Here is a 27,953-nt window from a genome sequence, read left to right as displayed (position 1 = left end):
ATCTCAAACGCTGTTACAATAGGCTTTAGAGCCAGCATGAGGACACTTACCTTATGCATTGAAGGCTACGATCATAGAGAGATGATGCATCGGATGGACCTTTGAACATTATTCAATTCACCCAATCAATATAAGTGGTTTTGTGAAAGGAAATGTAATTTTAAAGAATGTTTAACTGAAGGTTTGGAACCACACTTGTGGTGAGGTAGTCCGGCCTAAAAAAGGTGAGCTGAAAATGTCGCCCTCAGACCACAGTGGCATCGCCTTGGTCTTTTGGTCCTCTTGGGCCTATGTATGAGCAAAAATCCATATGATCCATTTGGGGTGTCGCAATGCAGAAAAAAAACTAACTGGAAAAGGCCACTTGTGACCGTTGGAGTTACATTTCTCCTCTGGAAATAAGAAAGTAAATACCAACCATATTTACGGAACCTACTTATTCTCAAATGAATTGGAACTACTGCCACTTAAACACTTTGTGAAACCTCCTAAAATTACAGTTATGCTGTCACACTGTGGTCGAAATTGGGAACTACACACTTGTCTCTGTATCAATTCAACCTGACTCTAGAGGGCGATATCCAGATTTGCTCATGTTTTTGGACCCTATAATACATCTTCAGCTTCTTTGTTTGTTTACAGTTTTCGCGGACTTCCTGTTTGAGTTTTGAGCAAGCGGTTGGCTAGCGGATCTCAGAAAAATAACATTCATAGCAAGTTAACGATAGTTGTCAGCATGGGGTGTGATGGAGGTACTATTCCCAAAAGGCACGAACTGGTAAAAGGTCCGAAGAAAGTTGAGAAGGTAAATGATCTGGCCATCAAAACGAGTCTGTGTCGTCATCACTTAGACTACTGTATCACTAGCCTAGCGATGTTAGCCTAACAGCATAGACTAAACTCAAGTTATCAACTCTTCTTCGATATAAAATTATAAATTATAAAAAAAATGTGGAATTACATTAGAGGTTAAATATGTATTGGAGTTAAATACACCTTGTCCAGGCTAGTTAGCTGTGTGAGTAGCTAGCCATAGAGCTTGACTAGCTTTCTAGCTTTGCTCCAACCAGTGGAGCTAGCCTAAACCTAAGTTAGCTGCCTCGTATGCGAGTAATTCTTTCTGCAACATTGTATTTACTATTACTTCTAGGTTGATAAAAACGCAGAACTTGCTGCCAAGTGGAAGTATTGCGCCCTAAGCCAGGAAAAACTGCGGCGTCCCATTGTTGCTTGTGATCTCGGAAGGTGAGTTTCTGTTACATTTTACTACTGTAGCTACATCCTCCCATGACTGGACGCTCCTGGTGTGTTTGCCTCTTTACAGCTCTCTTCAATAAAGTGATCCGTTTGAGACTTACTCAAATGTTTTGAGAGTTAACATTTTATTTGCATTAGGATTATCACATTCTTGGTCCAAGCTAACAAGTTTTATATGTTAATAGGCTTTTCAACAAAGATGCAGTGATCGAATATCTTTTAGACAAAACAGCAGAGAGACCCAACACTGAGGTTGCAACACATATCCGTGGTATCAAGGTATGTTCTGTGTGGTTTCAAATATACGCTTCGATCCACCTCCCTTTGTTCATCCAGGCAGGGACACACCATCCAATGTCTGCAACCAAGCCATAGTGTTTGTTATGGTCCAGGTTGTGCTCATGAGGTTTCTGTATGTGCTTTTCCTCCCACTTCCACCAACGTTCTAGGATGTGACAGAGCTGAACCTTACTGATAACCCTTCCTGGGAGGGGGAGGGGAGGAACACCAAGGGAGACCGCTATGAAGACATGCACTGTTCCATGTTCATATGCCCTGTGGTGGGCCTGGAGATGAATGGCAAACACAAGTAAGGTTCCCCAGCTCTGGCCTCCTCCTGGCCTGTGTATCAGTGCCATCAGAGACATTCACCCGATCCACAAGCCATTAGCTTAAGTGTCTCGAGTTTCTAGACAAGGCGCGGTGGTGGATCTTTGATGTTACTTGGCTATTTTACATTTGAAGGCCCTGGCAACCTTGCAATGATACATGTACTTCAGGGAGTCAGATGGCCTAGCGGTTAGGGAATCGGGCTATTAATCAGAAGGTTGCCGGTTCAATTTCTGGCCGTGCGAAATTATGTTGTGTCCTTGGGCAAGGCACTTCACCCTACTTGCCTCGGGGGGAATGTCCCTGTACTTACTGTAAATCGCTTTGGATAAGAGCGTCTGCTAAATGACTAAATGTAAATGTAATGTAAATGTTTCAGCCTTTAAAAGGAGATTTGAGTCCTGAAAGAATGTCCATTTGAGGAAATTTGTAAAAATGTGAACGAAACAGACTGCTCCTAGCTACATACTTTAAATGACTCATGAATAATATAAACAAAATATTAAATATATAAGGTATAGTAAGTATGTATAGTTAAATATAATTGGGATATTGATTTTAATGTTGTTCTTCTGTGATGTCCTGTCTCAGGTTCTGTTACCTTCAGACCTGTGGCTGTGTGTTCTCTGAACGGGCTCTGAAGGAGGTCAAGACTGAGATCTGCCACAAGGTGAGGACATTCCCTGAGGCAGTCACATGCGCATGTCCACCCGCCTCTCCCACGGCTGTCAATCATCAGTGGTGCCCCCTGCTACACAGGGAGGTTATGAAGACACTCGAGGATTCAATGTTCCTGTTGTGTCGTACATACAGGGAGGAATGTGTTTCATTTTGCAGTCTCCCTCGAATTGTTATCCTGACATCAACAAAGAAACATCCCTTCTCTGTTCCTCCTCACAAAAGGAAGGGATGCAGCTTTGTCAGGATTCTCTTGTTACCTCATCTCTACATGACCTGTGGCCAGTGTACCTCTTAACATAATGGTGTATTGCAATCATCCACACACCTCCCCCGACACAAATCTGTGCCTTTCACGTTCTGTATTCACGTTGTCCACTAGATGGCGGTATATTTTGTGCCAAGGGACATGAAAGCAGATGGAGTCGTCACATCTTATGTTCAGTGTGTCCTATTACATGATAAGAATGCTAGCAGGTTCCACAACACAGGTTTTTGGACCATATGCTACACTGTGAATTACCTATTCAAAAGGATCTCTGCAGGCAGCGACAAGCAAAAGTCATGCATCAACATGCGGTTGACGTAAACATCCTGCATATGACCTTTCACTTTTTTTTTGACAACGTAGTTAAGGCGGCAGGCAGGAAGCGGGTGGCAGTGAGGCATTTTCAATGCTCTGTTGCACTAACTTCAGGCCTATCTAGACCCCAGTCCAGGTTTTTCACAGTAGTGAATGATTAATGCCATGAGGCACGATTGGTGTCTGAGTCTCTTGTGTGTTCCCATGTCCCATTTGACTCTCCGACAAACACAAAACCCTGAAAAAAAGAAAACCATGATTTTCTTTAGGATTAGGGTTACATTACGCAGTCTACAATGATTTAATGTGAACCACACAGTCTCTGTGCTTTGACTGGAAATAGAGCAAAAGTAGTATTCTTTTTATTTGGACTTTACTGATGAATAAATCTGTAACCAAGATTAGGCTGTTACCTTCTTTTCCAGCCGTTGGTTATTCATTATAATCAGTTACTATGGTGAGGGGTCATTTGGATAAAAGGGTACAGGATACACAAGAAGGTTTGTCTCTGAGCACACTCTGACAATCAATGGGTCTTGGCAACATTGCAGGAAAATCCAGCTCCAGCTGGCCTGCAGTGCTTTGATACGGAATGCCATGGAAACCAGAGAGCCACTGAAACTCACAGGAGGTCTTCCCAGACCTCCAGTGAGCTGATAGGACACAGAGGGACTTATGTCAATTGGGTACCTTGTTGCACATGCGTGTCAGAAAGGGGGTGACGCACTTTTAAAATGCATTTATTTGACCACCGATGTAACAAACAAAAACAGTACATTTAGTTTAAAACAACATTTAAAAGCAGGCAGTTGTAGCTTAGGTATTCTACCTTATGACATAGTTTACTTTCAGTAGACTTTTGTTTACGTAATTTAGTTTCACATTAAATAAAACAATAAATAAATACATATTATTTATGTTCACTTTTTGTAACAGCAATCTTCCATTGTTATTAGCAGCAGAAGCTATAAGGCATTGCGTGAGCAATTCGTTTTTATTGCTCATAAAAAAAATAAAAAAATAGGCTGAATCCTTAAAACAAGGACAAATTCTTTAACAGGAGTTGTAGCCATGGGCTGTTGAAAACGAACACCAGAAAATGTAGCAATGGATTCAACAATACACAGGTCTCTTTACAGTGGGGATCAAACTTAGCAGCAGAGTACATTTATAATAAGAAAAGAAGAACAAAAAAAGATGACATCATATGAGCTGGATTTTGCAGACTGAATACCCATGGGTCTGTAGTTAGCCTCTGTGAGAGCAGACTACATGGGTCTGTAGTTAGCCTCTGTGAGAGCAGACTACATGCCCCATAACCCCCTGTGACATGTGAGAACTCTGGAGAGTCTCTTAGTGCGCCATCCCCTAAGCCACTCTGCCCTTAGTGATACACCAAGCCTATTTTTAGCACAGAGCGTCTCAACCAAACAAGATATGTCGGTGCTCATAGTCTAATCATCTGTGCAAGATTTCAGTATATTGTGAATTTAGAAAATTAGATGTCGTTTTTTTGTGTTTGTCATAAGCCTGCTCATGCTACCATTTGGAGCCTGGGTCCACTTTTAGCTGCCAGTATCCTGTTTAGATGGTGTTTCTGTGTCATAAAAGCTTGATTCCCCAAACTGCCTCTATCACCTTCCCAGATTATGGCCATTATCAGGACCTTTGAGTTTGAAGGACCATCCTACCACACATACAATCAAGTCTAGCCTTTGATAGTAGCTTTTCTCTAGCGCAGGGTCGAGCTTCAAACCTGTGAGAAAGCGTAGCTTCAATCTCTGGAGGGCCATGTCTTTAATAGGAGCACAGCAGTCTTCCAGACGGAAGACCTGCTGCTGTCTCAGAGTCCCGCAGTGGCGTTGGAAGGGCTGCTGGTGGAGACGGTGCTGTTGGCCAGTGTGGCCAAGAGCCAGGAGGGCTCTATGGGCACGGAGGCTTGCTGCAGGACCTTGTTTCTGTGCCACAGCTCCAGACAGTCCAGGGCCACTGGGAAGTTCCCGCTCTCAAATTTGTTGGCAAACATGCTGTTTTTGTCGATGACCCACTGCAGATCCTCCAGACCGTAGATGCAGATGTCCCTGACGTATCGACCTGCCAATGACACTTTCACACGTCAACACAAAGAAATACTGAGTGGGGGGGGGGGGGGTGGGCTTGGACTGGATAATAACTGTTGAGGAGTGAGGAACGAGGATCGATAACATCATCACGGAGGGAGGAGACACTAGCAAAACAAAATCGCAATGCTGCAGGCCCATTATCTCTGGTTGCATAAACATTCTAATCAGTAGTCCAATCTAGAGCTTGAGGAGAGAGATTACCTCTTCGTTTACCCCTAGCCCTTGTCCCTCGAAATCGAGTAGAAGGGCTAGGGGTGAAAACATACCCCTATGAAATGAGACACCACTTGGTTACGGTTACGTCATCTAGCCCTTATCGATGTCTCCAAAGCAAGTAGTGTTTTGCCCTGATTTCAAATGAAATTCGCTGCTCATGGAACTGAATAAAACTGTAGACATGCATGGAGTCCATTCAAGGCTAGTCAGAGAAATGCGGGACTGTTGTGCCAATCAACAATGTAATGTTAGCGTAGCAAACTAGCAATTTTTAAAAGACTTTTCAATTAAGAACATATTTGCCAAAATATATATATACAGGACAAAACAAGACTGATGTCATTTGTATATCAATTATTGAAGCCGAAAATACATTTATTAGCCTGGCTGCCAGCCCAACTTCTCCCCGCCCCAAAAAAATGTGTTCGGTAAATTGGGTCTGGAGGGTCTTTCATTGGGGACAACTACAGAAAACCAGAATCGGGACGGACCAATGAAATTGCCAGGGCGGGCTTTATACGATGATGGACAGATGATCAACAGTAACGTAATCAACAACGTCACGAAAGAGGGCTTGGGTTGAATTTGTTTTCAACAAACAACATATTACGTTGCTCTGATTGGTTGTAGGTCTATCCAATTGAGCGGAGAGGCATTTGTTTTACGAGTTCGGTTGAAACACGCCCCGTAGTCACAGCCCAACGGAGAGTTTTCAGACTCATATTCTGACTAGAATTATGAGTATAACAATGTCAGGCTATACATTTATGGGACTCTGGGTGATCTGGCCATCATTGTTGCCGGTTGCGTAGTGTATTCTGGGTTCCCCTTGGTGTCAAGTAAGCTCCCGAAAATACTTGGTTTTAAGCGGTGTCTACCCCTTCCCCTTAGCCCTACCCCTCGATCAAAACAAGAATTGGGATCGCCCTTATTCTCACGTGAACGCACAAAACTAAGGGGTAGGGGTAAGGCAGAGAAATGGGATTTGGCCTTAACCTTCATGTGTGAGGACACTTGAGATGAACAGCAGTGACAGAGTTTGGATTAGCTAGGAATATGGAGAGTTACATGTATTTAAAAGCTGTTTGAAATAGACGATGATGGGACAGTCAGCTGCCCAGCTAAAATGGAGGCTGCGGTACAAGCGTTTTACCTTTGCATCCGAAATGTGCGGTTCCCTCTTGATCTTTCCACTTTATCGCCCGGATTGCTCCATCCCAGCCTCCATCTAAGTCACTTCCTGGCACTCCTTGAAGAACATCATTAATCCCAAACCAGAAGTCAATCTCGGGCTACATTAGTCATTATTAATGATGCAGGAACAGTCATTGACAACTCAACAGATCAAAATAGGCACCAAGTCAATGGTTGACTTGTATTGTGTAAGTCAAGATTTTATCTGGTGCTTTGAAACCTGTTTATGTTCCATGTTGGATTCCAGGCAAAGGTTAGCGTCTCTAAGGTTAGTGTCTATGATAAAAGAGACCCCAAAGAGACTACGTTGACTTACTCTAAATTCCCCCTCCACTGAGCCAAAATGTACTACTCTACTTTCGTTTCACAATCTTACCTTTGATGTGGTTCAGTGTGACCCAGTAGTGTTCATCGGGGCTGAAAGTGTCTCTGGACCACTCTAGTAGGTCGCGGGCCACCTGATTCTTCAGAACATAGTCCACGAAGGGCCTGGTTAGGGCGTAGTAAGCCGTACCAAAGTAAACCTCCAGGCCATGGGGCGGGGGCTTCTTCTGGTCCTTCCCCCATTGGACAACGTGAGAGCCCTTGACCTCCCGGTGATGGAACTGGGTCCTGTGCCCCATAGCTGGGGGTTGCTTGACCCCAGGGGTCATGTTTCGGTCCCTCCACTCCTTGCTCTGCATGTAGCGTACTAGCTCCAGGTTGCTCTTAATGGGGAAGTCCTGGCCGCAGAGGTTGACGACCTTCCTCCAGGCCACCGGGGACCTCACCAGGTCCCTCATGCAGTTGATGTCGGCCTGGAGACGGGTGAAGCCCGCGTAGGTCACCGTCTCGCTGTGGCTGGACAGGAAGGCATTTGGAAGGCAGCCCACCACATGCTCGACGGCGGCCCGGTACTCCGGCAAGGCTTTGAGATCCACATGGATGCAGTAGACGTTATGGGGTGCGTATATGGCCCGTAGGAGGCGGATGAACAGCGCCAGCTCCTTGTGGACGGTGAGGATGAAGGCTAAGGGATAGTCTTCCTCCTCGCGGCTCAAAGAGCCGGTGATGAAGTGGAGGTCTCTGAGCAGCTGTGGGCAGCCTAGAACCTGGCTGCTGACATGTTCTAGAAGACCCTCCTCACTCTCCACCTGGGCGGGGGGGGGGGGGGGGGGGGGGAGGGGGGGGTTAGCTCTCGGTTTAGCTCTCGGTTTAGCTCTCGGTTTAGCTTGTGAACCAAAATGGCATACCATGCAAATCTCTTTTAGAATAGATATTCACTGTACTATCGCACACAGGCACTCCTCAGGGGCAAATGAAATGAAAACAGGCAGACAATACAAATGGAGGCATACAGACATACAACCTTGCAGTCATGGGATTGCAATAGGGTTTCGTCGGTGGTGGTGCTGGGGAGGAAGGTTTGGCAGTAGGTGGAGAAGGCCCTGCAGCTGAGGGGCCCACTCTGGGCATGGGGGCCTGCGGGAGCCCGGGTCCTCAGGTGGATGACGAAGCAGAGGAGGATGCAGATTCCCAGGCAGAACAAGAAGCTGCACTTGGTGCCCTCAAGCTGGAGCATAGTATTCCGGCTCGACACCAACCCCTTCTTGCAACCTCCTGTAACCATGACGGCCACAGTTACCGTATCGCAACCAGACAAGACTCCTCAGTACTCCTCAGGAACAGTGTTCCAATCTTGATTCACAGACAGTGAAAGATTAAAGCCACCCATAGCTTTGAAAATGAATCACGGTTGTGGAGGAAACGGACGTTGCAGCAACCAGGAAAGAGGTGTTTCTTAGAATTCTTTACACATTGTTTCCTTCTTCGTCCTCCCCCCGACCAAATACTCCCTCGTTGAAAATGATTTGCATATTTCATCGATGATGGTAGAGATCATTTCCATGAATCCTAATAGTATTTATCTTTGTTGACACAGCTGAAGCTTTGCAGGTCTGTGTACCTGCAGTTTAATACTGCTCACCGACAGACTATTCAGTTTCTATAAAAAAGGAGGGTGACTATACCCCCCCATCCCCCCGTGTTGGGTCTAAACACTACTCGAGGGAGTTGACTAATAGCACCTCGGAGAAATGTATTCACCCAAAGCCTGTTGCCTTACTCACCGGTGAGATTTGGACACTGTGTCCGCTATAGAAGTGATCAAATGATGTCTCTTGGTCTACAGCAAGATATTAGGACATGACAAGATTGCACAGACATGATTCAATCTCCACTATCCACATCCTTTTAAAGATAGGGGAAGAATGGAGCATCAGTTATTTATCTGAACGTTGGCTGACTTTGTCACAAGGACAAAGAAGCCTGTTGTTTGCATGATTTCAGTCATTGAGCTGCTCTAATAATTATTTTGTTGAAGTCGATGTTTGACGTAATCCCAGGGCATCAAACTTTTAAACTGACGTTGAGAAATGTTGTTTTGAGAAAGAGGCTATTAAAACTCCCTTCACTGCCATTTAAATAAAGCTAGTGAGCGTCAAAACAAACCCTTTGCTGAAGTGCACCATCTACGCACTGCTTCCTAAAATAGCAGGATAAATAATTCCATTTCATCTCACGTGAAGGCAAAACACACAACAGCATGCCTCCTCCATTTTGATTTGGACCAAATGAACAAATAGAAAGCAACTGACCCCACTGTACACACCCAAAGACCCACGGCCACTCACCTCAACTGCAGTTAACCCCTGGCTCCTTCCATGCAAAAAAAGGGGGTTTAAACATGAGCTGTAGCCACGGCCTCGACCATGGTGAGCGCTGGCCGTGTCAGAGGGTTCCGTCCAGACGCACACTCAGGAGGACAGGAGCCATGGTCGTCAGTGGCAGCAGCAGCAGTAGCACTGGGCTGGAGCTGAAACAGTGGTGTGTGTTGCCAGGCTGCACTCTCGGTTATGTTGTTGTTGTCTTAGGCGGGGGTCGGCCCGGGAGACTGCCCGTGCGCGTGCGTGCGGTCGTGGTGGTGGCGGCGTCGTCTCGCGCTCTTCTCTGGAAGCGAGGTGCTCGCTCTGCATCTCCCTGGAGGGATTGGCTCTGCCTGGTTGTCTTGCTGACACATTCACACAGGCACTTATTTTATTTTTTTTACAGACAAGACTCCACCCACCCGCTTCCCCTTTCCTGCTCCTGTCTCTTCACCTTCCTTTTCTTCTCTTCCCACCCCCCCCCCCCCCGCCCCCCAACTAACTTCTGCAACTTCTGTCAGTTTCCCTCTATAAACTGTCGACTGACCCAGTGTATTTCCTTTGCCTTAATCCTGCAGGGGTTTGTAGGAAATAGACGTGTTCTCTTTGGTGACAGCAGGTCTCTGTGTCTTGGTTTGTTTGATGAAATATCTGTCTGGCCGATTTGGCTTGCAGGCTGGCTGGGTGGCTGTTTGGATTGCAGTAGTAATGGCGACAGCGGTGTTTGTTGGCTGCCTGGTCAGCGATTGAGATTAGCGCTCTTGTGTTAACATACCACATGGCTAGAGGTCACAGTGACCCACTGCTGGGACACAATAGATGTGTGTGTGCGTAACTGGTATCTCTGCTTTTGAAAATGAGACCTCAGAAGAAATGTGTATTTTTTCATGTTTCTAACTAAATTACAGTATTTTCCTGTCTTTAACCTAAATCTCCACAGTTTGAATCCAGTGGTGGATTTGTGTCATTGTTCAAAGTCCACTCCCCAAAAAAATATTTTCCACCAAGATGTAATAATTAACTCTCACATTTGGTTATTTGAGACTTATTTAGCATAGAACCCAAAATATATATTGTTCTACAGGAATTACAGTTCGTAGTGCCTACTGTTTGGGGTAGGCTATTATTTCCATTTAAATGCCTCAGAATATCATTCTTAACATACTGTGTTGAGTTCTACACCCTGGGACCATATGAAACTGTCAACTGAAACATCAAGGCTAGATTTTGATGGTAGTGTGAGCCACAGTTAACGCAGCGCTTAAGTATACCCACATCCTGATGAAGCAGTTGCATGATGCAGGTGCGAAAGATTCCATTGGTTTCTTTGCTGTGAGCTGTGACTTAACTTTCTGTGAATAGTGACTTCATCAGAATCCGATTGGTTGTGATTTCCCTTTGGCGAGAAATATCTCTGAGTGTTTCCCACACATAGATTAATTAATAAAATAACATAAACAACATAAACAATAAGATGTTGTTTTAACACTATTTAGGTTAAAACACGTAGCGTATTCGTTCAGCTGCATTTCCTTTCCCTGCTCTCCCTCCGTCTCTCTGTCACTCGCGCGTCTTTCTCACATACGCACACAGTCACAGCGTCAGCACACGTTAGCAACGATGCATACCTACGCCGTTCTAGTAAGACCGACAGCTATATCAGCGAGCCTTCAGCATTAGTGCCGTAGTTAAAGGTCACCCGCCCCCCCGCCACAAATAGCTTTCTAATCTCTGGGAAACACTGCTTGATATTCATTCAGTCCTTTCTGCTCTAGTGTGGAGACCCGTTCCAAGATGGAGACATGGTGGTGCTCAACGGCCCCAAAGATGACGTGGACAAACTGATGAAGAGGATGTTGGAAAAGAGGGCCAAGGCCAAAACCAAGGTACACCCCTGACTAAATAAAGTGGACTGTTCCAGCCAGCCGTCCTGCTAGTGGATGTAAGGCCCCTCCTCTTCAAGCACACCCTGTAAAAGTATCAACTGCTTTCACATTTACATTTAGACATTTAGCAGACGCTCTTATCCAGAGCGACTTACAGTAAGTACAGGGACATTCCCCCCGAGGCAAGTAGGGTGAAGTGCCTTGCCCAAGGACACAACGTCATTTGGCAGGGCGGGGAATCGATCCGGCAACCTTCTGATTACTAGCCCGACTCCCTCACCGCTCAGCCATCTGACTCCCTGCTTTTCTTCTTGTTCAGAAATCAAAGAAGAGCAAGGGCCCTGAGAGTGTCTCTAAAGCGTCCGATTCAAAAGGTAAGGCCTCTCTGGAGACTTTGCACCCACTTCGGACACAGACTTCCAGAAAAAGGAATTGCTCACATCCTTTTCACTGTTCCAAGTATGAGTGGTAGCCTACTTCTAGAACATTCACTTTTTCCACTCCCCTCTTTCGCTCATCATTCTGTCGTACTCAGTTCTCTCTCTCTCTGCTGACAGTTCACATCCAAACGTAGCACGTAGCTGGGGGTTTCCTGTTTCAAACTCTTTTCAACACAATGCTTGTGAAAAAGGCATTGGTTGTTAACACTGAGTATTCATTTGTAAGCAAAATAATAATGAAAAAAGTGATGCGGGTTACATTTACAGTAATATACTGATACAGTGAAGCCAGTAATTTAAATTCTACAGTACAGAAGTTAGCGTCAGGGTTGCTTGAATAATGTACAGTATTTCATTTTTCCTTGAGTTTATAGAGCAAATGGGACTGGCTGGCATCTTTTTTAATGCAATTATATTATTAGTTATTAGTTAAGATTACAAAATACGTCCAGAGGGAAGCTCTGGACAGGTTGCTGTCAGGAGACAGATCCAATAAAGACCTGACTAATCACACCATACTGTACATAGTCTGCCTCTGAGACAAGACACATTCAATCAATGCTTTTAACGTCCCGAGTTTTTATATGTGTGGGTGCATGAAAATGCCTTTGATCGGTAAACACTGCAATACAGTCATCGAATATCCAGTGTGCGCTGTGTTCTGCATGCACAATGTTACCATGCGTAATGAGTGTCACTTTGATTTGACATGGGAGACATTGCGGGCTTGTATGCATTGTGATAGAGAGTTAAATGAGTAAATATGGGATTCGCATCCACGGCACGAGCCGACATGGACCATTTAGGCAGCATTCTGTATAAGTGATAAGTGGATGTCCAGAGAAGTGATTGTCAAAAAAGCACGTCGGCAAGTTATGGAAAAAAACTTATTTTATTTATGATGCCCATCCCCAAATCTTTTTTTGTCATAACATGTTTTATTTACTTACTCTAATATTGTAAGCACCTCTTAACTCTTACAATGCACAGCAATCATCATCAACAAACAACTGTATCAAGGATAAAAAGTATAACAAATATGTGACATGGGGTTGAGTGAAAACCTGCCCATTCTTATTCATTTCCTCGGGATTTATCTGGTTTCACGGTTGTTGTTGTGTTTTTATGTATTTAAGAGAATCCAGATTCCTCTCAAGTTGATTCTGTGGAGGGAAAGACTTCAACACAGACTGACGGGGAAAGCAGTCAGTCAGGTATTGTATTCACATCCCGCAACAGCTACATGACTAATCCCCTGATCGTGACGGACTTGTAGGATTCTCCTGACCGTAGGCGTTAACCTCTCCGCTCCTTCTGTTCTCCTGCAGAAGCAGGACCCTCTGGATCAGCCAGTTCTTCCAACGGAGTCAAGTCCTCAGTGGGTCCTGGGAGCAAGAGGTCTATCCAGGCCATGGACGAGAAGTCCGAGGTCTACAAGTCCCTCTTCACCTCTCACAGCTCTGCCAAACGCACCAAAGCCCAGACCTCCAATTGGGTCACTCACACCCCGTATCATTTCTAAAGAGACCCAGTTGCCCCGTCAAACCCAGGACCAACTCGGTCTGGATGTCGACCCCTGATGCCTGTACCTGCTCTCCCTGGAGCTCTGTATGCGCTGATGAAGATCTGTTTATTTTGGCCATAAGAAGAGGGGCCGTTTGAACAATCACTTTTTTCTCTCTTCAATTTTCATTGTTTCGAATTCATTCACTTTCAGATGACCTGCGCTCAAGGGAATTTTTTCTCTATTGTGGGGAGGGAGGGGGGGGGGAACTTGTCAGTGAAAGTTTTATTTTCATTTATAAAAATGTGGATGCGTCACTAGAATGTTGACAGCATTTATTTACACACTTCTCATTTTTGGAGACACCTTAGGCTATCCTCCAGAATAAAGGTAAATATTTGTGGATCATTGGATGCTGGTACAGCTGTCTGTCAATCTGTTTTCCTTTTAAAATAACTTTTGTTGATCTTTCAAAGGTATACCACCATTTATGATGCAACACACTGCTTGTGGCCCTAACCGGAAAAAGGCGTTGGCTGTACTGCAATTTACTTTTTAAATAACTTTTGTTGATCTTTCAAAAGTAACATTTATGATGTATAAGGTTGCTTATTGAGTATGGTCCATTGATATCAACAACAGGCTTTCTTTTTTTATATAACTAGTATTGGTCTTTTTCTCCTTAAACAGCACTCTTAATGAAACTCACATACTTTTTATGCTATTAATGTCACCTCTGGAAGTAAAATTGTAAGTGTGTTTTGAACAAATATATTTACAAATATATTTCAAAAATAAATGATTGGTCTACTATTGCACAATGGGTCTGAGGCATATTTTAATTGTTGAAGGCATTCAATTCCCCTGCAGTGCTTGATTACGGTCACAAGATGGAAGCAGAGGTTAAGACTACTGCTCACCAGACTTCGTGCTTTTTTGCAGGCTTGGCAAAGTAACCCATCTAAAATAAAGCGTCATAACTATGTATGTTAATTAAATTGATCTTTTAATTGCTTTTTAGGTGCACTTATCTACAGTAAAAAATAAATATTAAAGATCAAATCAGATGATAGCATGCAGTGAAATACTTCCACACATTTTTGACCAAGATTGGAGACTATATTTTCTTAAATGAAAATTAAATCACATGGGCGTTTTCTGCCATTAGAAAAGTTGATTCTGCAACACTGAACGTTTAATGTCAGTTAAATAATGATCTATAAACAGTTTTGGGGCTAGGTTGTAATGACGTTAAGACTTTTAACGTGAAAGTCGCGTATTGATCACCCTGACAGCTGGAAATATTGGTCTATCTCTATATCTGAAAGTATTTCAACATAAGGCTGTTGCCTGTGATTGTGTTTGAGTTGGCCTTCTCGAACACACCATTGTTTCAGTTGGCCTAATGATAATTTGTAATCCATTATCATAAAATTAGATTGATTGGCCAATCATTAAGAAAATACACAGCGAAATCCTATAATTATTTTATGCCGTCATCCTCACATATCATCTTAGATTTTCCAGATGAAATAGGATATGCCTTGTAGCGACAGAAAGAGAGTGAGTGATGATGTCGGCTCCAATCACATAACTATAGGGAGGTAATCGCGCAGGTGTATACCTAGAGGCCGCATGCGCAGTTTAGGGCCTTCAGGTGAGTAGTCGGTTATGTAGAGCACTTGTGAATTCACTCTTTCGAATCCTTTGCACTGGAATTACTGTCCGAGTCTTTCTGATGTCTTTACTGGAGAGGCTGGATTGGCGGGTAGGCTATGTTAACCTTTTTAATTCTAGATCAACAACTTATTGTGCCTAGGCTTTAGCAACTATTATTGACATAGCGTCTTACAAAAATATTCGTTAGATTATTTGACATGAAGGCCTTGGAACATGAAACGGCAATTGACAATTACTAAATAAGGCTATAGCCTATGTAAAGAAGGTCAATGACATCTTACAAGCGCAATGAGCACTGTCTGTAAAACTAATATGTCAGAAAATATGTTTAAAGACACGTAGCCTATAGAATAATAGGACAATGTTTATTGTTTAGTTGTAGAGACCTATAGCCTATTTGTCTTGATATAGGCTATTGCTGGTTTTGCATTTTCTACTCAATTTCTACACAATTTTGGAAGGTCTGGCTTTTCACAACGTTAGTTAGGCTGTAGTTTGATAGGCCTATGCCTACATTTAAATGCGATGTTCCCTCACAGGGTTCAACATATCCAACTGCAACATTTTTATTAGTTTTTGTAATGGGCTATGATGACATTCAAATACATAAAGTCCTAGTAATTGTCCAGAATTAGAGACCCTCTGTAGGCTACTCCATTGTTCAAATTACAGTGTCGACAGAGCAGCTGGGCGTAAATTATAAAAAGGATCCACCTTAATTGCTCAAACTAAACAAATTGTTTATTGCCTGATTGTTTTGTTTTGTTGCCGATTGGCTTGCCAATTTTATACGAAGACAGCGCAAACATGTTTAGGTAAATCTATTACATGATTGAAACATGTCACACTATTTCACTTAGGCCTAAACGAATAATTATTGGAAAGAAAACTGGCTGAAGGATAGCCTATGCACAACAACACATGCAAAACTGTCGGTCTTGTGTGTCAAACCTTGTTTAGCCTACTGTGCAACATAGCAACGTAAAGATAACTTAATTAGTGGGCATTAATTTCTGGTTCATATCACAACACGCCAGCCACTAAGCACACGCTGCGTTAATCCGGTGCGTCCCACACGGTTGAACTGCTTCTCCCCCAGTCGTTATGTTCCCAGAGCCGATCACCACATTCAAGCAACAGGCATCAAACCATTCATTCCCAGAGCATGAATGTTGACCATAGACCGTCACATTTCTTTTTAGATGGCAAATGTGACTGTAATAGAATCAAACGATATGGCTATGTCACGGATTAAGTCACGGATATGACTTAATAATGATCAATATTTCCTTATTTAATCATGTGGAAAATGGGACCCAGTAAACTAGGCCTGTCACAAACAAGACCGTAAAAAAGCAAAAAAGGAATAACAATGGGAAATATAAAGCCTTTCAAAGAGCGATCTGCATATTGTAGCCACACCAAAAATGTTAATGAAGAGTGCGATTTTTGGGGAGATTTAACAGGGTTTTAAAAAGAGATACGTTGAGCCTTAAGGCTTAAGCACTCAACTCTGAACCACAAATAGGCCCATATCTCAAAATCATGTTGATTCATTTTCAGAAACTAAGGGATCATGACTAAAATCTGATTAATTGTTATGCATATGATGTTTACAAGATAGCTAGATACGCATAACAAATATAAGCCCAATGATAACATAGGCAACGTAGGCTATACATTTTCATTCAAGAATGAAAAAGTACATTTCGATGCAGTGATAATAGCTTGGTTTTCTTTATGATGAACGGTGTTAAGCAAATTGCAATCCTTAACAAAAGGCCGAATACTATAAGAATGACCAATTAGCTTTGCTATTATTATCATTATTATAAATATTGGTTGTAATAGCTAATTGTGCCATTAACCCATCATTTTATGATATAATTGTTATTATTGTCCTAGGTGCTAATAGGCTATTATCTTCGTTATTTTAGGGTCTATTTTCTATCATTATCAACACAACTAAATTATTGTTATGTTATTGTTACAATTGTAATTTGAAAAAAGTCTGTACTTTCTATTTTTAAAACGCCCCATTGGTTTACGAGACTATCGAACAATTGGTTAAAAATATATATGTCGTTCTAACAATAACCAATCGGCAAAGTTTGACTCTTACCGTGACATCACAGTTATGTTAACGCCCACTGAAAGTGGCTATGCAAATATAGTAGGGCCACACATTTGAAGGAGGGCTACAAGTTTAGAACCAAACATTACTACATCAGTGGACTGAACATCACTACTTTGACCAAAAGAGGGAGTCGAGTTTCTTTTTATTGAACGCTTCTTCCAATTTCCATAACACTTCTCCACTGCGCTGGGCTGAATGAGAAGGGATATTGCCAAAAAAACTGTTTTTCTCTAGTTGCTGTTTAGACCTAGACGTTGACAGCCGCCCGAAACCACCTCTAAACGTCAGTGCTCTCTTCAAACTACCATCGTTTTGTTCGAGAAACTGCCTTTTAAGGAAGCAATTATTTATTTCTTATCTGGATTAAATTGCGACAGTAAACTACTTGGTCGAGAGCTTTCTTATACTGATCGGTTTTGTATCAGAAACAGAAATGTTGTGGAAGCTAGCAGATAACGTGAAGTACGAAGATGACTGTGAGGTAAGTTTTGACAGCATCAGATGTTGCGTTGATCAAATTTTAATATGCAAAAAAAATTCCACCCAAAATTAAGTCAAAATTAATTTAACGGGACTCCTTATGTGGACCAACAATAGGCTATATTTTCAAATCATGTAGACTGTTGTATTAGCGAGCTATTTTTCATAGTTGTCTATCTTAGCCTACTTTATTAATCTATGAAAGATGAAACTACGCGTCAATCGTTCAGGAAAAGAACGAGTTAGATGACTCAAACGTTCAACATTTTCGTGAGTGGTTTATATATTTTTGGGTTGTTGTAATTAGGCCTACCTCTCAGAGTTTGTAAAACAGCTTAAATAGTATCGTGTACGCAACATTCGAATGAGAAAATGTTCAATAACATAATAAAATAGCCTACTACTAACCTACTAGCCTACTACTAGCCTGTTAATAGTGTTAAAATAGTCATACCAAGTACAATCTTAAAAGAATGGTCATATTTTATTAATTTAAAGTGACGCTTTACAATAGGGACTTTCAGGGTTCACAGGCGAAGTTTCCTTGAATGATACAATTTCAAAAAATTTAAACTTCCTTCTTCCAAGTAGTAATGGACGTATTAGTTTACCTTTTAGGCTATGATTTAGATGATAAGATATAATTACATTTCTACTTAGGACAGTCGAGTTTAAATTGCATTCCAATCTTCGATGAGTCCCAGTTAACCCAAAAGTCTGATTCCCGAAGTATTGCCAGCAGTTGTATTGCTGGCAGTAGTTACCTTAGCCTATCATATTCAGTTCTGTATGTCTCACACATGTTCAAGACCTGTTTATTGTGGATTATGTCTATTATGGTATTACACCTATGAACATGTATTTCCGCAAGAAACAAATTATGCCCATACTGACAAATTCTAGCATGTCTTTCTAAACTCTAATGTCTGTTTTGTCACCAGGAAAGGCACGATGGCAGTAGCAACGGGAACCCCAGGTTACCTCACCTGCCTGCAGTGAGCCAACACCTGTACAGCCCGTCTCCATCCCTCTCCCACTCTGCCAGTTCGGACTTCCAGCCCCCCTATTTCCCACCACCCTACCAGCCCATGTCATACCCTCAGTCAGGTGATCCCTACTCCCACCTTAGCGACCCTTTCAATATTAACTCCATACACCAGTCCCAGTCGTCAAACCAGCAGCAGTCATGGCCTGGCAGGCAGGGTCAAGATGGACTGGGGCCTCATGCTCGAAGTGGACTGGCGAGTCAGATTTTGGGGTTGGACGGAGGGTCCTCGGGCATCAGGAGAGAAGGCTTCCGTCGTCCAGAACTTCTACCACCTCATGTTCACAGTATCGAGTCTTCAGTCATTGGTGATAATTTAGGAATGCACGAAATGGGTCACGGTCTCGATGATGTTCAAGTGAGTAATCTCAAGAAGTTTACTGGCTTTTAAATACAAATCAGGCATAACGTAGTATAATGAGCGGGGCCAATTGCACTTTATGTGGATTTAAACACAGAAGCTCAAATGCTATAGTTCAAATACATAAAATACCTCAAATTACAAATGTAGTCATTAGTACAAATCTCACTGCTGCACCGCTTTGTCTTGTTTTTTTTTCCAGCATGGAGATGATCACAGTATTATAATGGCTGATCAGACAGTCATCAAAAAAGGTTGGTTACTTTGTATATTTTCTATAATTTTCAATACACTTCTGAGCCTTGATATTTTGCGATATTTTGATACGCACTATTTGTATAAAACCGTCTGCTAAATTAATCAAATAAAAAAATGTATGTACAATTTTTAAGGTCTTGACTGCAGTATGTTAAAATCCATAGATCTAAATTAACAAGTGTGGCACTGACATGTATAAGCAGGCCCAACAATCAGATGGCAGAAAGGACAAGTTGCAAACATTGCTAGGGGGCTTTAATGCTTTTTCAATTATTTGTTAATTCAGTGACATGTTTCAGCGTTTATGAAAGCGGTAAGGAGAAGCTTGTTTTGAGATTTTTTCATAAGGTGCACTTAACCAAGCCTTGTCTGGTCCTGTCTTGCTTCAATAGTCTATTGACTGAGTGGGTAAAAAAAAAAACGTTTCTAAATGTCAGGTTGGCTGACAAGACACCATATAGAAGTCAAGCAATCTTAGAAATTGTCCATTGATGGGAAGCTTTGGCCAGTCTTTAGGGGCTCAGCTGGTACTCCCAACGTCTTTATGCAACAGAAGAGTTCCATTTAGACACTCTGTGACCTTTTTTGCTAAACCAGCTTTGGTTGGGGTGTGGCATTAGCTTGCATGTGAAGGACAATTCTGCATTTTGTTGAGACTTGAAATGTTTTGAATGAGGATTATTCTGGATTATTATTCTGGTTTTCCCAAATATTATTTTAGATTCAAAGCTATACTGTATTCTTATGCTCACATGCTGGTTTGCTTCACAACTTTTAAAATGTAAAATAAAGCCTATGCATGAGATTCTTCGATATAATGAGAATTCATTATCATGTAATGTCAAAAGGAGTCATATCTTGGATCCTTTTTTGCCGAAATATAAAATTTTCATCCTTGGAAGCCATTTTTGATTCATAACAAATTTGTCTTAGCATAGATACATCTGGAATGTTTATCTCTTAATTAGTACGGAAATGTCTATTCTAAGCATGCAAACATTTGATCCATAGTTTGAAGGAGTAAACTGTTTGTTCACAACCATAGTCATTGTTATGGTAATGTGTAAAGGCTCATTATGTTGTAGTCAGGCTTCAAGCCAGGCTGTGGGTGTATGCTAGTAAACCATGGAATGTGTCTCTCAGCTGCCTAGACCCAGATGAGTCCTAAATCACCCCTGTTCCTCCTCTGTGATTTTTGTCTCAGTATTAGGACTGCGAGGTGGCAGGAACCTTGATCGCTTACAGAGGACTTATTATGAGGGGGGCATACTTGCGGGTGAGGATGAAGGTAGCTATATGTAGTGTGCTATGTGTTTGTCTGACTGGCGTTGTCAGTGATTTGTGATCCACAATAGCCCCTTTTTAGACTCAATCTGTACACCAAACGTTTCTAGACTCTGTTCAGGTACATTTAGTCATCTGCGCTGTAAGTCCAGGGTCTGTCTGTCTGGAAAGGGATGATGTAACTGTTGAGTTACATCATCAGTTGAGTTGAGGTGAGGTCTCTGCAAGCCCTCTATGGATGGCAGGATGGAAGGCCTTTCAGCTTGACCTAAAGTGGTCATGTTCCACATCTCCTGGCTTCTTCTGACCAGCAACTGAACATTTTGTGTGCATGTCGGGCCTTGAAAAGGGGCCAGGCTCTTGGGAACATTCATCAGGACGAGGGAACACAAGTAGTGTTTACTGGAACTTAAAGAAAAAACACAAGGCGGGTGAAGAGAGAAAGTTGTTGTAAGACTGTGTTATAAAAGAGTGGGGGGGGGTCAATGTCTTATTATCTACCAAAGCTGCGAGGCCTCAATATCTCCGACCTTAATGAACGTAGAAAACCAGGCTATTCAACTCCATTTCTCTTTGCAACCTCTTCTGTCGTTAATCTTTTTTCTTTTCTTTGTTCCCCCTCCAGGTCCTGTCTCCCTCCCTAAGGGGAACATGCTGGGCCTTCCCTTCCAGAAGGAATCCCTGCTGGGGATGGTGTCCAACCCCACGGAGGTGTTCTGTTCCGTGCCTGGCCGCCTCTCTCTCCTCAGCTCCACCTCCAAGTACAAGGTCACCGTGGCCGAGGTGCAGAGACGCCTGTCCCCTCCAGAGTGCCTCAACGCCTCCCTGCTGGGTGGAGTCCTACGCAGGTCAGAGTTCAACCTCCGTACACTGCCAGATCGAGCTGACAGTTCGCTTATACACGCCCTCCCGGCGATACGGATGTCACTTAACCTGGCGCGGTTCAGTCCCCTCGAGGCTCTCAATGATACCTGGCAAACAACCAAACGTTGCAGTTATTATCGGCACTCCTGGTATTCCACAGCTGCTGGCAGTACCTAGATCTGCTCGGCACCTTAGCCACAGGAATACCAATGCAGTATCCAACTCGCACGTAATTCATGGTCAGGAGTCGAAAGGGAAAGAGGTCCGAAGCTGATCTCGACAGCAGTTGGACGTGTGCCGTCTGAAAGGGAACGCCGAGCGAGGCCTCTCTAAACGCCGCTCAGGCTCTTCTTCAGCCACTGCTCCTCTGCAGCTCTGGTGTGGCAGACTCGTGACAAGCCATGTTTGCGCTGCAGTTTCTGTCCCCTCGCTTTGGGGACAGGCTGTGTTCATGCAGTTAGCACTTGAGTGGGACAGCGACATTGGGTGTACTGTATGTGCGTCTGCACTGCACGTCTGCATGTGTCAGGGGGTCGCAGAGCTGTTTTTAATTGTCGCTAAGCAGTTGACCTTGTGGCCCATATGTCAGCAAGCAGTCTGCTAAGGGAGTAGGGGGATAGACCCCGAGACCAGAAACGCTGTGTTTTGTGCAAGGAATGCATGTTTCGAACTTCCCATGTGTCCCCGCTCACACACACGTTCACGCTAACGCACACACATACAAACACACGCACACTAACACTCAATCTGAGATACCCTTAAGTAGGTCATGGAGCGATGGGAGGGAGGGAGGGAGGGAGGGGGGGAGGGAGGGGGGGAGGGAGGGAGGGAGGGAGGGAGGGGGGGAGGGAGGGGGGGAGGGAGGGAGGGAGGGAGGGAGGGGGGGAGGGAGGGAGGGAGGGAGGGAGGGGGGGAGGGAGGGGAGGGAAAGATGCTGTCTCTCTCACCCGCCACGAATAGAGTGAAGCCTGCCCGCCAGTCATGCGTAAAACTGACTCGGCTCCAGCAAGTGGGGAATTTGACTGTTTGTGTGTGAGTGTGTATGTATGCATGTGATTTCTCTGCAATGTTCTCAGGACGAGGCATTATTTGTGTGTGTGTGTGTTTTTTTAGGTCAGGGTGGATTTCAAAGTCTCTTCTCCCTTTTGATTTATGTGTTTTCAAAAGTATGTGATGAGTCCTCTTTCAAGGATGAACGCGCTGCGCAAGTCCCTCCCTCCTATGGGCTCTGAAAAGAGATGGGAACTGGACAGATTATGTCTGACTAATGATAGGAAAGTTGGGGAAGACAACCTCTCACTTCTGATCTCTACTCCTAAGAACAAAATGTACCAACAAAGAGGATCAAGTATGCCACTCTCTCACTGCGAATGCCATGAATTCCTCCTAAGCCTTCCCTTCAAGCCGGTCCCCTCTGTAGCTGGCAGCAATTAGTTCAAGCAATTATCACAAAGCTGAATATCCGGTTCTGTCTCTTTTGCAGGGCCAAGTCAAAAAATGGTGGCCGGTCTTTGAGAGAAAAGCTGGACAAGATTGGTCTCAACCTGCCAGCTGGGAGAAGGAAGGCAGCTAATGTCACCCTGCTAACTGCCCTCGTTGAAGGTAGGTTGCTGCCTGTCTAACACTGGATACAACTAGACTTTGTGTTATATCCCTTGGTTCTGGGTTATTTTGGTCACCCATATGATTTTATGATTGGTGGAATATCCATTGTAAAGGACTCGCGTGACGTAGCGTGTGTTTGAATCTGGGCCTTTTCTTTCCCCTTCTGCCTTTAACCATCAAGGCAGTGTTGACATTATCTACCATGACTTCCAGTGAGACATTTTCAGGTCAGCTACCATCTGGTCCAAGACCCTGAACGTTGCAGAAAAAGCCTGAAAGACATATCTATGCATCCTAACTGCCTATTATAGTTGTGGCACTCACAACCGAAGGAGAAATAAAACGATGGAGTGTATGGCGTCTAAGACAGCTAGAACAATGACCACACCCAATGACACACACAGTTTTCCATTAAGTTATCTTGCCAGATGTCTACTCATCTATTTATTCAGACAGTGAGTACACCTCAACTTTCCTCAATTCAGACTCCCATCAGTCTCAACTAGACAATGACGCATAGCAGGAACCATAGTTTGACTTTGAATCACATCGAACCGCCTCAGGCTTTGTGGAATATATCTTTTTTCTTCCGAAGCCAAATCACTATAAATGGGCTGATAGTTCTGTGCGGGGGAATGACTCGGGGCTTGTGTTATTTAGAGACCTTCAAAGCTGAATTAAGGCTTGTTATCACGTGTACGTGTTGCCAAGAGGAGAGGATGACCTTAAAGCCAGCGCTTCTGAATAGCTGTATCCTAAAGTGATGTGCGTGTCTATCAATAAGTGGCTCGGTTGGTGCCACAGGCTGTATGGTTGCATTTAGTCAGCTAAGCCCATTATGACCATGCAGAGGAGTAGCCTGGAGATGGGATATGTTCATCTCACTGGCTCTTCCACCCTCTAGCAAAGAGTCTGGGCTCAGCTGATTATGAACGTTAGTCAACTCCTCTGTTCACCCAGTGGTTGTCTGGATGGGATTCTTAGATCTGTGTTTCTCTACCTTTTTGGAGTGTCGTTTTTTTTTTTTTTATGACCAGATTCACATCATTTCTGAATTTGTTCCCTCCCCAGGCGAAGCTGTTCACTTGGCCAGGGATTTTGGGTATGTTTGTGAGACGGAGTTTCCAGCGAAAGCCATCGCTGAGTACCTAGGCAGACCGCACGTAGAACGCAATGAGGCCAACTCTCGCAAGAACATGCTCCTCGCCGCCAAGTAAGTACCTCGGCTAGTTACAGGAACAGGCTTGTGTTTCGAATCCGAATTACGTGTGGTACTTGATTAATTCCAATATCGTGAGGGTTCGGCGATGTCATAAATCCTTCTTCACTTGTCTGGTGTCCCAAAACAAATACTCAATCGCAACGTGTTTTTCCTCAGGCAGATCTGTAAGGAGTTCACTGACCTGCTGACCCAGGACCGCTCTCCTCTGGGGAACTCCCGGCCAGCGCCCATCCTGGACCAGGGCATCCAGGGCTGCCTGACCCACTTCAGCCTCATCACTCACGGCTTCGGCTCGCCTGCCATCTGCGCTGCCATGACCTCCCTCCAGAACTACCTGAACGAGGCCCTCAAGCAGGTGGACAAGATGTACCTGAGCTCCGGCAGCGACACGCAGGGCTCGTCCGACAGCGGAAGCAAAGCCGACAAAATGGAGAAGCACAGGAAATAAGGACCCCACGGCCCCCCTCCCCCCGCATCGGCCCCTCCCGCTTGGCCCCCCCTCCCCTGTCCCCTCCTTCCACCCTTCGAAAAGACTGTAGAGACCCTATGCCTCATCTGGATTCCTATCTAGTGTTGAAAATGGTCATCAAGTACTGATCTTAGATTTTATTTTTGTGTTGCTACACACTCGAACGTACGAATTACAACTACCCATGCGCTTTCTAAAAGTAGAGTTTTCAAAGGCTTTTCATCCCCGTTGGCTGGTTTTAGTGCAAGGTCAACCTACCTTGGTGCCATACAGTAGGTTTCTCCAGCCACAGGCCCTGTACTCTGTTGACATAGCAACAGGACAGAAAACAGACGTTGTTTTTCTCCCCGGAGGACATCATTTCAAGATGAGTTGCTGTGGCTGTGAATTCCTCACAGCCTTTTTTTTTCTTCTTCTTCTGTCTGGAGGCAAATCCGGTGATTTCCTGTGTCTCTTCTGCGGTGCAGGGTTCCCATTGGACTACCAAAGGACACTTGTTATGGGAGAGAGGAGCATCCATTTTATTTACTTTTTTGCTTAGACTTTTCATAATGACTTCAATGGGTTCAGTGTTATTGTATTTGTCCATGGGAGGAGATTCTTACATACTGTGTGTCTGAATATGAAAGTCTGTTATTTTGTCTGTGCTTCCCAGAAACCACAAACCTTAAAGACAATTTGCAATAGAAGCCTTTCAGTGTTCTTGTTGAATCATTATTGTGGGTTGACACCAAAGGCTTAGAAATTATTCTCCTTTTCTTTTACTTTTAGAGCTGTCCTTAGGGACCAATTTCCTTTTGACTACTCCACCATATTAGATCATCTTTACCCTCAATACAAACGAGTCCCTGTTGATGTTAACTGTATTCAACCACAATCATTCAGTTTAATCGAAATTGTATTCCTTTCAGCGAGAGTGTATGTGTTACATGATGTGAGTGTGCCTGTGTATGCAACGTGTATATATTACCCTTCTGAAAGAGTGTTTTAATTAAAAAATGAACTGCAAACTGAGAATTCTGTCCGTTATATTACCCCTGAATGTAAATATTTTTAATTTATGTTGTAATTTAATGGGATATGTACATAATGGTTTAATTTTGGTGTCTGGCTTATCTTTTTATGATGTGTTAAACTTTTCTAAATGGGTTTGTTTTTTATCATGTAGAACTTAGGAAATGGGTATGACATGCATTTTGAAATATGTGTAAAACTGTTTTAAAATTATAGCAAAAAATAATAAAAAATCTACCCTGTTCTTAAAAAAAGAAACTTGTTATTTATTCCATAATGTGACAGATGTTCTCATGTGCACATGGATACACAGAGAGAGGGACAGGGCCGTTCACATGTGGTCTACTACACTGCTGCCGTCCTTCCTCCTCGAGCTGGATTTATTTTATTTATGTATTATTTGGGGGATAAAGGGCAAGTCATGTGTTTGAAGATTTTCCCAATTATAAACAGAACCCCTCCAGACTAGAAGTAACAGTGGGCATCATTATGTGCTGTAACTTAGCTACACAAACAAGCACTGTGGCTCGGTGAATCAAGAGATCACAAAACCCACCGTGTGATAGGAAGAGAGCACTCAAGCAAAATGACCACTTGTGTGTTTTTCACTCTGTGTAACAAACTGTACCCGTGTCCCCGACGAGACAAGCAGCACTCTTTGTCGGCCATTTCTTTTTTTCTTTCACTTCCTCTTTTTCTTTTTTTTCCAGAACATGAGCCTCTTGAATAATGCAACCCAATGGATCTTTAGATCCAGCGTTTACGTAACCACAACCTCATACCTGTGCCGTCCGCAGTGACACCGTATCTTGATGTTTCACAATAGCAGAAGAGTTCCTACAGCGTGGGAGAAGATGAACGGGGACATTACCGAGGAACCCAGTGTGTTGAGCAAGGGTGCTTAATCATCACTTACTCACGACGTGCCAACTGATTCATGTGGCTTTGTTTACACGTCTCAGCAACCCAAGCCATTTGGACGCAGACACCTGTGAAGTAAATGTGTCATACCTGCACTCAAATTGTCCCCGGAACACGAGTCAGTCCAGGTGCCGTTCATTTCGGAAAACAGAGCGCATCTGACTGCGCCTGACATTTTCGAAATGAAATGTGAAGCCCCGGACCTGCAGTAAACCTTTCCCAACCCTCGCAAATCATCCGCGTCGTCCTGTTCCCGGCGACATTTCCCCTAAGTTCACTCTCTCCCCCAGTGCTGAGAAAGAAAGAGGGCCCCGGTGGACTTACCAGTAGTTGCTTGACTCAGTGTCATGCCTAACAGCTCAACAAGTAGCAGCCTCTCCCTCAGAAACCTGTTCTTCCAGACCTGTCAGTCTGTGGCTTAGTGCCCTGCCAGCAGTTGACTCTAACTGCCTTCAGTTACACACATCATTTTTCCACAGGGCTGTGTAACGTGAGACGAGAAGCTCTGCCATGTCTGCCTTTGATGACTGGTCGAGCCCTGCTGCAGCGACACTTCCCTGCCTCCGAGCCATTGACCAGGGGTGCTCTACCTCTCTCTGCTGCTGCTGCTGCTGCTGCTGGGAAGTTTGTCAAGCTTTGACGGCCCGTGGCTTTCATGACGAAGCCGTTGCCGAGAGCTACAGAGCCTGCCGCCTGTTTACATTGTTCACCTTGAGTCTGTTGGCTGACTCGGTCCCGCTAATAATATGCTATGGTGGATACTGTATGTGGAGCCACTGTCGTGTTTCAGTCAGGGTTGAAGGGGGCTGGTTAACCTTTGTCTCAACACTTCTGACATGAGGGTTGTGAACACATTTCTCTTGCATGCTGGTGTTGAATGCAAGACGTTTGAAGCCTTCTTCCTGTTTGCAGTCGAGGCCAGTCACCAACTGCAAACACACAAGAACAAGCAACCATGATGACCACCCTCATCTTTTGCATCATCCCACAATCAGTATCTTAATATTGTTATTGGTTATGGAAATCCGCCTTTCAGTCTAGCCAATTGAGATTGAGTTTAGCAGTTAAAACCATTACCATAGTTTTGCTGCCAGAGGCAGGACATTTTATACATTGTGAGCAATCAGTAAGAAAACTACCTTTAACATATTTTTGATCAGAGTTGCACACACACACACACACACACACAAATAGGCCTCAGCTTGCCTAGACTCAAACACACCTTTATCTGATTTTGCCAAACAAAACTTTTAATACTTTAGTACTAATGTACTAATGATCATTTGATCTCATTAAGATGCCCAAGGCTACTTGTCATCTCTTGACTCACTGAGGCAAAGTCATATTTCATGTTAGCTGTGACTGTGACCTTTCTATCTAGGCCATTGAAGAGTCACATGATGTGCTATTTTTTTCCAACATGGAGGACAGTTAATAAC

General features: G+C 43.7%; 3 protein-coding genes across 8 annotated transcripts; 2 read left to right on the top strand and 1 right to left on the bottom strand.

The window, feature by feature from the left end:
* The first annotated feature begins 633 nt into the window (after positions 1–633).
* Positions 634–13,992, top strand: rtf2 (replication termination factor 2). The gene is made up of 9 exons (XM_047036878.1): positions 634–805; positions 1,151–1,245; positions 1,443–1,536; positions 1,707–1,846; positions 2,458–2,536; positions 11,120–11,230; positions 11,550–11,604; positions 12,807–12,884; positions 12,999–13,992. Exons 1-9 carry the CDS (start codon positions 737–739, stop codon positions 13,190–13,192), a joined length of 915 nt encoding a protein of 304 aa, XP_046892834.1. The 5' UTR covers positions 634–736; the 3' UTR covers positions 13,193–13,992.
* On the bottom strand, positions 3,351–10,890 carry gcnt7 (glucosaminyl (N-acetyl) transferase family member 7). Of its 2 annotated transcripts, XM_047036877.1 has the most exons (5): positions 9,333–10,890; positions 8,009–8,259; positions 7,037–7,793; positions 6,620–6,715; positions 3,351–5,221 (listed from the first exon to the last, which is right to left on the bottom strand). In XM_047036877.1, exons 2-5 carry the CDS (start codon positions 8,219–8,221, stop codon positions 4,971–4,973), a joined length of 1,317 nt encoding a protein of 438 aa, XP_046892833.1. In that variant the 5' UTR covers positions 8,222–8,259; positions 9,333–10,890; the 3' UTR covers positions 3,351–4,970. The 2 variants fall into 2 exon arrangements, with proteins under 2 accessions (XP_046892833.1, XP_046892832.1); XM_047036876.1 differs by having other exon boundaries at positions 8,009–10,890.
* An 869-nt stretch (positions 13,993–14,861) lies between the features above and the next one.
* Positions 14,862–25,571, top strand: tfap2c (transcription factor AP-2 gamma (activating enhancer binding protein 2 gamma)). Of its 5 annotated transcripts, none has more exons than XM_047036906.1 (8): positions 14,862–14,942; positions 18,413–18,874; positions 19,080–19,131; positions 20,340–20,423; positions 21,045–21,267; positions 22,767–22,885; positions 23,960–24,101; positions 24,267–25,571. In XM_047036906.1, the coding sequence occupies exons 1-8, from the start codon at positions 14,913–14,915 to the stop codon at positions 24,556–24,558; spliced, it is 1,404 nt and encodes a 467-aa protein (XP_046892862.1). In that variant the 5' UTR covers positions 14,862–14,912; the 3' UTR covers positions 24,559–25,571. The 5 variants fall into 5 exon arrangements, with proteins under 5 accessions (XP_046892862.1, XP_046892864.1, XP_046892860.1 ...); XM_047036904.1 differs by lacking the exon at positions 14,862–14,942 and adding an exon at positions 17,032–17,472 and having other exon boundaries at positions 20,340–20,411; XM_047036903.1 differs by lacking the exon at positions 14,862–14,942 and adding an exon at positions 17,032–17,472.
* Positions 25,572–27,953: the final 2,382 nt, after the last annotated feature.

The sequence above is a fragment of the Hypomesus transpacificus genome, chromosome 16 (assembly GCF_021917145.1).
Source record: "Hypomesus transpacificus isolate Combined female chromosome 16, fHypTra1, whole genome shotgun sequence".
NCBI lineage: Eukaryota > Metazoa > Chordata > Actinopteri > Osmeriformes > Osmeridae > Hypomesus > Hypomesus transpacificus.
Note: the sequence above shows the minus strand (reverse complement) of the source record. Positions and strands in the feature narration are given on the sequence as shown.

What these genes read in the sequence shown, in the direction of transcription:
- rtf2 (XM_047036878.1), top strand. Translation starts at nt 737, where the DNA reads ATGGGGTGTGATGGAGGTACTATTCCCAAAAGGCACGAACTGGTAAAA. An exon ending in GTCCGAAGAAAGTTGAGAAG is followed by an intron (nt 806 to 1,150) that starts GTAAATGATCTG and finishes TATTACTTCTAG; the next exon opens with GTTGATAAAAACGCAGAACT. An exon ending in CACATATCCGTGGTATCAAG is followed by an intron (nt 1,537 to 1,706) that starts GTATGTTCTGTG and finishes CCAACGTTCTAG; the next exon opens with GATGTGACAGAGCTGAACCT.
- gcnt7 (XM_047036876.1), bottom strand. Translation starts at nt 8,269, where the DNA reads ATGGTTACAGGAGGTTGCAAGAAGGGGTTGGTGTCGAGCCGGAATACT. An exon ending in TGCAATCCCATGACTGCAAG is followed by an intron (nt 7,794 to 8,008) that starts GTTGTATGTCTG and finishes CCCCCCGCCCAG; the next exon opens with GTGGAGAGTGAGGAGGGTCT. An exon ending in CACACTGAACCACATCAAAG is followed by an intron (nt 6,716 to 7,036) that starts GTAAGATTGTGA and finishes ATGTTCTTCAAG; the next exon opens with GAGTGCCAGGAAGTGACTTA.
- tfap2c (XM_047036903.1), top strand. Translation starts at nt 17,425, where the DNA reads ATGTTGTGGAAGCTAGCAGATAACGTGAAGTACGAAGATGACTGTGAG. An exon ending in AGTACGAAGATGACTGTGAG is followed by an intron (nt 17,473 to 18,412) that starts GTAAGTTTTGAC and finishes TTTTGTCACCAG; the next exon opens with GAAAGGCACGATGGCAGTAG. An exon ending in AACATGCTCCTCGCCGCCAA is followed by an intron (nt 24,102 to 24,266) that starts GTAAGTACCTCG and finishes GTTTTTCCTCAG; the next exon opens with GCAGATCTGTAAGGAGTTCA.